The following is a 10,985-nucleotide window of genomic DNA, read 5'->3' on the forward strand; positions in this document are numbered from 1 at the left end:
AGTTTAGTGACTAATGGTAAAAGATATGGTTAGCTAGAATTTCTTTTTCTGCATAATGTCTGAGGAATTGTGTTAAATTGCATTATGGTTTGCAGCCCGTTATTAGTTTGTGATGCAAATGGTTGTAAAATGTCAGGAATACCTACACATTATCTAAAAAAAACAAAATTATACTAGTGGACTAAACAGCCGACAGTGACTTTCTTCTTGACTTTATCTGGGACTGGGACCAGCAAGTGTAAAAGGCCTCTCAGTCTCAAATTGCCTTAAATACAATTGCTTTATGGTTCATAAGAACCTCAATTGTGCTAAAATCTTTTCGTACGATCCATGTCCAATCTCTAAGAAGTCAAAAGGAAGTAAAAAACCAATGACCCTCAAAAGGCTGATTGGCTTTGACCCCTCCTCTCGGTTTATCTCATATTCTTCTACACTCCTTTTCAGGTAACTGCAGAAGTGAAAAATGGAACCTATAACAGTAGAACCCAGGAGTCAATATGGCATGACTCCCATGGGTGGTAGTCACCACATACCTCCTGGTTTGGAATACTTAGCACAGCTTGATCAGGTTATCATCCAACAAATCATATCTGTCTGTGAAGGTAAGACATTTCACGTTTTTACAACCAGTAAATTGCAAATAAAACTAAGAGATATCTAGTGTGTGCTTCTATACTGTTGGTTATAAATAAAAGCCAAATTAAAAAGTATGTATGGTTTAGGTCCTAAAATTTCGTTCTTCTATGCTCTCAAACCTATGAACGATGTAAACTTCCGTGGATGAAGTGTTGAGCGGATGCGAGGCGCAGAACAAGTACATCCTGAAGAATTCCATGGGGCAAGAGTTTCTCTGGGCGCAGGAGGACAACGACTTCTGTTCTCGACAATGCTGCGGCAACATCAGGGGGTTCGAGATGCCGTTCGTTGACAACAACGGTGCTGAAGTACTTCGCATAGCCCGGCCTCTCCGATGTAATTCCTGTTGCACACCGTGCTGTAACCAGGTAAGTTCCATTGGAATGATGATGGCACGATTCCTTAAATATATGGCAAGAGGAAGGATATGGCTTCTTCTTCTTCTTTGTCTGCGTCTTTTCCCACTTTTATCTGGGGTTGATGTTTCTGACCAGCTTTCTCCATCTACCTCTGTCCCACACTTCATCATCGGTTAATCCCTTTGATCGAAGGTCATCCTTGATACAGTCCAGCCACCTTCGCTTTAGTCTCCCTCTCCTCGTTCCCTGTACCTCTATTTCCATCACCCTCCTCCCAATATACTGTTCATCTCTTCTCATAACATGACCATACCACCTCAGTCTACTTTCTTGGATCTTATCTGATAGTTTTCTAACTCCTGTGGAGGGATATGGCTAGTTCGCTCAGATGGGAATCTAGTTGGAGGAGAAATGACATGGTGAATTGTGATTAATCGCTGATGGTGTTTCAGTAACCAGAGAGCTTTTTATGAATGAGTACAAACCTCTCCTATACTTCAAACTGTCATTCATTCTCTTTACTCAACTGCAGGAAATGGAAATATTCAGCTATGGACAGTTGCTGGGATCCATGCACCAAGAATGGAACTTTTGCATGCCAATGGCCACAAACTACACAGTCAAGAATGCCTCTGGTGACCGAGTGTTCAAGATCGTGGCCCCTTGCTGCCCTTGCAGTTGTGGAAGTGACGTTGTTTTCGAGGTTATTTGGAATTTTATTTAAATTTTTATTGTAGTTGCTGATTTATCATTAACAGTTTGAGCGTCATAAGATGTATTTCATGTTCTGTCATTTTTAATTCCTTTTGATTTTATATCAGAATAGTATAAATCATTAAAGAAATGCACAGCTGATTATAGCAATTCTAGATGTGTGCAAAAGTAGTCTCTAATAACCTTTATTTGTGCATATGGATTATTTCCTAGGAGGACATTTCCTCCTTTATACACTGTCAAACTTTCTAAGATCGCTATGGTGGGGATAGGTAGAAAATACAGGTGTTAGATCTATGTGTAATGCCCTTTAAATGATTTCCGCAGAGATAATCCTTCTTAGGAAGATTTGTTTGTGACCTTGCGAGTTGAAGAAAAAGCTTCGCTTTCTAAATACACTCCTTTACTTCTTTATTTTCATTCCCGATTCTATGTACTCCTTCCTATATATGTATTATTTACATACATTCCTTTATCAGTCTTTGCATTAATTTTTAAAGTAAATACTGCAACATAAGATACTGGCATTGCAACATAAACCTCCTGGAAATGAGGGAAGCCTTTCTGGTCCTCCAACTGATCGAACAGCTCCTTTCAGGACACTCCGTGGTGTTGATATCACAGTAGGCGACCAAAAGCGAGTAGCTCTTAAGAACATTGACCGTGACCTTTTAAATCCCAATACAAAGCATAGGAACCTCACACTCAGATCTGGAACACCGGGCAAAAAATTTGCCACATCTACATTTTCATACTGAAACTTAGGTTTTAATCAATAATAGATGAAATAAGATATATAAAAAATATCCGTTGAAAACAAAACACTACATTTCAAGTAATGAAACCAATTTCAATAGACTTCTTGACACTAATATGATTACCATAACATAGAATTAGCATCATATGGTATCTGTACCAGTACACCACAACGGTCTTAGAAAGTTTGATAGTGTAATTATGGTAAATTTATTGTTAATCTAATTGAACTACATATTATTATGATGGTCATTATCACCACTGATGTTATTATTATTATATTCTTTATCATTATCCAAGATGCAACCCTAGTTGGGATAGTAGGGGATCGATCTGAATGAAAAATTTATTACAAAGCAATAACTGTATCGTTGAATCAATGAAACTGCAGATGTTCCAAATTGGTGCAAATACTTTTTACCTAAAATTTCTATTCATCTTAATTTATTTTTAATAGTTTATTCTTACTTTGTATCTTTTCCGCACTTGGCTACTTCCCTATTGGATACTGGGAATTTAGCGTTCTGCTTTTCCAAATTAGGTTGCTATTTTGCTCGTAATAATAATAATAATAATAATAATAATAATAATAATAATAATAATATCTTGAGAAGGTAGGAGCCGATATAACCCAGGACTTGTGCAGAAGAGCGTGCTACTTAAAATAGCATCAAAAAGTGATGGATTTCTAAAGAAACTGGATGTGGCCCGGAACCCCACACTATTAACCGTCAGTCTCTGAAGACTGTCATTATGAAAAATAATAATAAGAAAAGCTTAGAAGATCTTATGATACCTTGCCTTAGTGCTCCTCTAATTTTCTGGCCTTCTTGGAGCTCTTGGAATATCTCGACCTCCCTAGTGCTCTCGTAATCTCTTGACCTTACAGGTCATGGACACCCTGCCTTAGTGCTCCTGTAATTTCATGGCCTCCTTAGTGCTCCTGTAATATCCTGACCTCATTAGTGCTCCTGTAATATCCTGACCTCCTTAGTGCTCCTGTAATATCCTGACCTCCTTAGTGCTCCTGTAATATCTTGACCTCATTAGTGCTCCTGTAATCTCTGGACCTCATTAGTGCTCCTGTAATCTCTGGACCTCCTTAGTGCTCCTGTAATATCTTGACCTCCTTAGTGCTCCTGTAATATCCTGACCTCCTTAGTGCTCCTGTAATATCCTGACCTCCTTAGTGCTCCTGTAATATCCTGACCTCCTTAGTGCTCCTGTAATATCCTGACCTCCTTAGTGCTCCTGTAATATCTTGACCTCCTTAGTGCTCCTGTAATATCCTGACCTCCTTAGTGCTCCTGTAATATCTTGACCTCCTTAGTGCTCCTGTAATATCCTGACCTCCTTAGTGCTCCTGTAATATCTTGACCTCCTTAGTGCTCTTGGAATATCCTGACCTCATTAGTGCTCCTGTAATATCTTGACCTCCTTAGTGCTCCTATAATCTCTGGACCTCCTTAGTGCTCCTGTAATATCCTGACCTCATTAGTGCTCCTGTAATATCTTGACCTCCTTAGTGCTCCTGTAATATCCTGACCTCATTAGTGCTCCTGTAATATCCTGACCTCCTTAGTGCTCCTGTAATCTCTGGACCTCCTTAGTGCTCCTGTAATATCCTGACCTCATTAGTGCTCCTGTAATATCTTGACCTCCTTAGTGCTCATGTAATTTTCTGGCCTCTTTAGTGCTTCTGTAATATCTTGACCTCCTCAGTGCTCTTGGAATATCTTAGCCTCCTCAATGCTCCTGTAATCTCTGGACCTCCTTAGTGCTCCTGTAATATCCTGACCTCATTAGTGCTCCTGTAATCTCTGGACCTCCTTAGTGCTCCTGTAATATCCTGACCTCATTAGTGCTCCTGTAATATCCTGACCTCCTTAGTGCTCCTGTAATCTCTGGACCTCCTTAGTGCTCCTGTAATATCCTGACCTCATTAGTGCTCCTGTAATATCCTGACCTCCTTAGTGCTCCTGTAATATCTTGACCTCCTTAGTGCTCTTGGAATATCCTGACCTCCTTAGTGGTCCTGTGATCGACCCCCTTAGTGCTCTTGGAATATCCTGACCTCCTTAGTGGTCCCGTGATCGACCCCCTTAGTGCTCTTGGAATATCCTGACCTCCTTAGTGCTTCTGTAATCTCTTGACCTCCTTACAGGTCATGGACACCCTGCCTTAGTACTCCTATAATTTTATAGCCTCCTTAATGCTCCTGTAATCTCTTGCCCTCCTTACAGGTCATGGACCCACAAGGAATGGCAAAGGGGAGCATCCGCAGAACCTGGAAGGGATGCTGCACAGAATGCTTCACGGATGCTGACAATTTTTGCGTTACCTTCGATCCCTCGCTAGACGCACGTTACAAGGCACTGGTACTTGGAGCAGCATTTTTGATCGTGAGTATTAGTTTTTATTGGTCATAACAATTCTTCTTTGCTCAAGGGGTTAACTACTACATTGTAATTGTTCAGTGGGTAATTTAGGTAGTAGGTTGGCCAAGGCACCAGCCACCCGTTGAGATACTACCGCTAGTGTTATTGGGTCCTTTGACTGGCCAGAAAATACTACATTGGATCCCTCTCTCTGGTTACAGCTCATTTCATCTTTGCCTACATATATAGAAAATAGTCTGGCCTATTCTTTATACATTCTCCTCTTTCCTCATACACTTGACAACTCTGAAATTGCCAAACAATTCTTCTTCTCTCAAGAGGTTAATTACTGCACTGTAATTGTTCAGCGGCTACTTTCCTCTTGCTAATGGTAGAAAAGACTCTTCAGCTATGGTAAACAGCTCTTCTAGGAGAAGGACAATCCAGAACAAACCATTGTTCTCTAGTCTTGGGTAGTGTCATACCCTCTGTACCATAGACTTTCACTATCTTGGATTACAGTTCTTTTGCTTAAGGGTACACTCGGGTACACTATTCTATCTTATGCTCTATCCCAACACAGTGGAAGACCATGGTACAGTGGCTATGGCACTATTCAAGATCAGAGAACAATGCTTTGATTTTGGAGTGTCCTTCTCCTAGTATAGCTGCTTACCATAGCTTAAGAGTCCTTTTTACCCTTACTAAGAGGAAAGTAGCCACTGAACAATTACATTGCAGTAGTTAACCCGTTCAGCGAGGAAATATTGTTTGGTAACCTCAGTGTTGTCAGGTGTATGAGGAGAGAGGAGAATATGTAAAGAATAGGCCAGACTATTCGATGTATGTGTAGGCAAAAGGAAAATGAGCCGTAACCTAAGAAGGATCCAATATAGTATTCTCTGGCCAGTCAAAGGACCCAATAACTCTCTCGCGGTAGTGTCTCTACGGGTAGCTGGTGCCTCGGCCAACATACTACCTATGTAGATATTATTTCCTCATTCAAAATTACATATAAAGTCATGGCCTTAGCGCTAGGCATTATCTCTTATAAAGTGTTAATGATTGAAAAAGGAATTAAATTGGAAACGGTCGTTATATTTAATTACACAAGTTAAGTGTATTTCTTGTTAATTCAAAACTCCAGATTCCTCATTGTAATTTAAAGAAAAATTATAAAAATTATTATTCACTGATATTTGCTTTCATTCATTCAATGAAGCAAAATGAATGTAAATGCTTCACTATCATTTAATGTTGGATTTACCATTAAAAATGTCGATAAGCTGATAAGTGCTTTGTATAGAGTTGCCTTCACTGATAAAGAATCAATTTGAATTGAAGATAAAAACAACAAGAATCGATTAGATAATCATATTGTCAATGTCGAATATAAGAATATTTTTTTATTTTTTATCCCGCTCAGACTCGTTAGATTCTTTGGTCGCTGCAACCTCACCATCCTTGCGAGCTAAGGATGGGGGGTTTGGGGGGAGCCTATAGGTCTATCTGCTGAGTCATCAGCAGCCATTGCCTGGCCCTCCCTGGTCCTAGCTTGATAGAGAGGGGGGGTTGGTCGCTGATCATATGTATATATGGTCAGTCTCTAGGACGTTGTCATATCCCTTGCCTCTGCCATTCATGAGCGACCTTTAAATCTGTAATCGGTTATATATATATATATATATATATATATATATATATATATATATATATATATATATATATATATATATATATATATTCAAATTTATGCACCATTCCATTAAAAGTATTATTTTATTATTATCATTATTAGCTAAGCTACAACCCTAGTTGGAAGGGCAAGATGCTATAAGCCCGAGGTTCCAACAGAGAAAAATAGTCCAGCGAGTAAATGAAATAAAGAAATAAATAATCTACAAAAGAAGCCATGCAAAATTGATATAAAATAATTTAAGAAGAGTAACAACATTGAAATAAATCTAGTCGATTTATATAAGAAATATAGTATACAGTTCATATATAAAGGCGAATATTCATATAACAGGGACAAGTTTGAGTCTTTTTATTATTATAAATATTATAAATATTAAATATTTAGAATATTTTATTATAAATATTATAAATATATTTAGAATATTTTATTATAAATATTATAAATATAAATATTTAGAATATTTTATTAAAAATATTATAAATATAGATATTTAGAATATTTTATTATTATAAATATTATAAATATAAATATTTAGAATTTTTTTATTATAAATATTAGAAATATGAATATTTAAAATATTTTATTATCATAGATATTTTAAATATAAATATTTAAAATATTTCATTATTATAAATATTACAAATATAAATATCTAGAATATTCTATTTTCATAAATATTATAAATATAAATATTTAGAATATTTCATTATTATAAATATTATAAATATAGATATTTAGAATATTTCATTATTATAAATATTATAAATATAAATATTTAGAATATTTTATTATTATAGATATTATAAATATAAATATTTAGAATATTTTATTATTATAAATATTATAAATATAAATATTTAGAATATTTTATTATCATAAATATCATAAATATAGATATTTAGAATATGTTATTATTATGAATATTATAAATATAAATATTTAGAATATGTTATTATTATAAATATTATAAATATAAATATTTAGAATATTTTATTATCATAAATATTATAAATATAAATATTTGGAATACTTTATTATTATGAATATTACAAATATAAATATATAGAATATTTTATTATAAATATTATAAATATAAATATTTAGAATATTTTATTATAAATATTATAAATATAAATATTTGGAATATTTTATTATTATAAATATTTAGAATATTTAGGCTATATCACTTCTATTCTTGTTTTCAGGATTTCATCTACTTCGAAAGAAATGAGTAGCAGAAAACTCAACAAGATATTCGCAATGTCGAAGCTGTTCCAAATTGGCCAGTGACGGATTTCGAGCAATGAGCCCGTGCAAGAACTTTGATTGTCACATTGAGTAATATTTGATTCATTTTGCTATTGAAATGTTATGGATGAGTGAGAGATATATTTCGAGTGAGTTGACGAGAAAATAGAAATATGGTTACTAATTATGTATGTTATAATGGAATATATTGTGATAATTATTGATATTTTTATTGTTTTCCTTTTCTCCCCTGTATAATAAGGAGCAACTGTCTGGTATATATATAGCTAGACAATGGCTAGGTTATGTAAAATTTGGAAATCAAAATTACATATAAAAATCAGACTGTATATCAGTTTAGTGAGATCGGTGTTACTTTATGGATGTGAGTCATGGTATGACAATGAAACAATCTCCAATAGATTTAGTAGATTTGAGAACAAAGTCCTCAGAAGAATATTGGGAGTTTAATGGCAGACAAGATTAGAAATGAGACTATAAGAGAGATTACTCGAGTGCCATATGTGGATGAGATCATGGTTAGGGGTGGATGGAGATGGTTTGGGCATGCTCTTCGCACTCCAAAAGAGAGATTAGTTCACCAAGCGTTCAGCTGGGCTCCAAAAGGCACTAGAAGAGTTGGAAGACCCAGGCCTACATGGCTGAGGACTATGAAGCGTGAAGTAGGAGATGGTGAATGGCGAAGTATTGAATTAAAAGTTCAAGATAGAGACGACTGGCGAAATCTAACCGAGGCCTTTTACGTCAATGGGCGTAGGAGGAGATGCTGATGATGATGATGAAGATGATGATAATGATGATGAAGATGATGAGGATAATGATGATGAGGATGAGGATGATGCTGATATATATATATATATATATATATATATATATATATATATATATATATATATATATATATATATATATATACATATATATATATATAAATAAATAAATGTATATATATATATATATATATATATATATATATATATATATATATATATATATATATATATATATATATATATATATATATATATATATATATATATATATATATATATATATATATATATATATATATACATATATATATATATATATATATATATATATATATATATATACATATATACAGCTATAGATATTTAACAAATAGATAAAAAATACTATGTGTCATGTCAAGAGAAATGTAATATCTAAGAATTTTACTCCTTATCTTTTATCATCAGAACAACTTAATCTTGAGTGGTTGTTTGTTTTGCCTCCTGAGAAGCAAATCATTTATTAAGTATACGAGTTCAAAGGAAAGAATGGTAACAACTGTTGTTTACAAACGCAAAACCAAGTATATTTGTTGTTGTTATTATTATTATTATTATTATTATTATTATTATTATTATTATTATTATTATTATCATCATCATTATTATTATTATTATTATTATTATTATTATTATTATCATTATTATTAACATCATCATCATCATCATCATTATATTATTATTATTATTATTATTATCATTATTATCATCATCATCATCATCATCATTATTATTATTATTATTATTATTATTATTATTATTATTATTATTATAACTTGCTAATCTATAACCCTAGTTGGAAAAGCAGGATGTTATAAGCCCAAGGGCTCCAAAAGGGAAAATAGCCCCGTGAGGAAAGGAAATAAGGAAAAACTACAAGAGAAATTTAAGAATAATAATAACATTAAAATAAATCTTTCATATATAAACTATAAAAACTTCAAAATAACAAGAGGAAGAGAAACAAGATAGAATAGTGTGCCCGAGTGTACCCTCAAGCAATAGATTTCTAACCTAAGACAGCGGAAGACCATGATACAGAGGCTATGGCACTACCCAAGTCTAGAGAACAATGGTTTGATTATAAGGGAATGTGTCATATCTCAAAATCGATAAGAACCAAGAAAAAAAATGAAAATGAAAAAAAAAAGCAAAAAGGTCAAAACATTGAAAAACATTAATCTAAAAAGGTAAAAAAAAAACCATCTATAAGAAAAAGTGGACGCAAAGAGAAAACATAAAAAAGCAAAAAAAAAAAAAAAATTAAAAACCTAAGAAAAAAAAAATAAAAAACATTCATATAGATACGGTTGATAAAAAAAAGTGAACATTAAAAAGCATATGAAATCGAAAAGGTAAAAAACATTCATATAGATATGGTTGATCAAGAAAAGGTTAACATTAAAAAAACAAAGAAAAATCAGATAAAAGGTAAAAAAAAAAACATTCATCTAGATACGGTTGATCAAGAAAAAGTGGACATCAAGAAGATACGTAAAAAAAACAATAAGGTAAAAAACATTTATTTAAAAGCAAAAAGGTAAAAAAAAACATTTATTTAAAAGCAAAAAGGTAAAAAAAAAACATTCAAAAAAGGTAAAAGGTAAAATATATTCATAAAAAATAAAAAAGGTAAAATATATTCATAAAAGAAGCAAAAAGGTGAAATATATTCATAAAAAAAAACAAAAAGGTAAAATATATTTATAAAAGAAGCAAAAAGGTAAAATATATTCATAAAAAAGCAAAGGTAAAATATATTCATAAAAAAAGCAAAAAGGTTAAATATATTAATAAAAAAGTAAAAAGTAAAATATATTCATAAAAAAGCAAAAAGGTAAAATAGATTCATAAAAAAGCAAAAAGGTAAAATAGATTCATAAAAAAAGCAAAAAGGTAACATATATTCATAAAAAAAGCAAAAAGGTAAAATATAATCATAAAAAAGCAAAAAGGTAAAATAGATTCATAAAAAAGCAATAAGGTAAAATATATTCACAAAAAAAAGCAAAAAGGTAATATATATCCATATAGGCTAGATACGATTGATCAAGAAAAAGTTACAATCACGAAAAAACATCAAAAAGCAAAAACGTCAAAAACATTCATAAAAAAGCAAATAGGTAAAATATATTCATAAAAAAAACCAAAAAGGTAAAATATATTCATAAAAAAAGCAAAAAGGGTAAAATATATTCATATAGATACGGTTGATCAAGAAAAAGTTACAATCAAGAAAAAACATTAAAAAGCAAAAAAACGTCAAAAAAAATCATAAAAAAGCAAAAAGGTAAAATATATTCATAAAAAAAGCAAAAAGGTAAAATATATCCATATAGATACGGTTGATCAAGAAAATGTT

The 10,985-nt window shown here is 32.3% G+C and overlaps 1 protein-coding gene across 1 annotated transcript in view; it reads left to right on the plus strand.

Moving 5' to 3' along the window:
• Nucleotides 1-7,988, plus strand: part of LOC137641682 (phospholipid scramblase 1-like) — a 10,997-nt gene extending 3,009 nt beyond the window's left edge. Inside the window, exons 2-6 of the mRNA XM_068374468.1 lie at nucleotides 445-602; nucleotides 787-1,004; nucleotides 1,528-1,698; nucleotides 4,709-4,867; nucleotides 7,748-7,988. Coding sequence (XP_068230569.1) covers nucleotides 464-602; nucleotides 787-1,004; nucleotides 1,528-1,698; nucleotides 4,709-4,867; nucleotides 7,748-7,777 — 717 coding nt within the window. The 5' untranslated portion in view covers nucleotides 445-463 and the 3' untranslated portion in view covers nucleotides 7,778-7,988. The remainder of the gene's footprint in view (nucleotides 1-444; nucleotides 603-786; nucleotides 1,005-1,527; nucleotides 1,699-4,708; nucleotides 4,868-7,747) is intronic.
• Nucleotides 7,989-10,985: the final 2,997 nt, after the last annotated feature.

This window comes from Palaemon carinicauda, chromosome 5 (genome assembly GCF_036898095.1).
Source record: "Palaemon carinicauda isolate YSFRI2023 chromosome 5, ASM3689809v2, whole genome shotgun sequence".
In the NCBI taxonomy this organism is placed as follows: domain Eukaryota; kingdom Metazoa; phylum Arthropoda; class Malacostraca; order Decapoda; family Palaemonidae; genus Palaemon; species Palaemon carinicauda.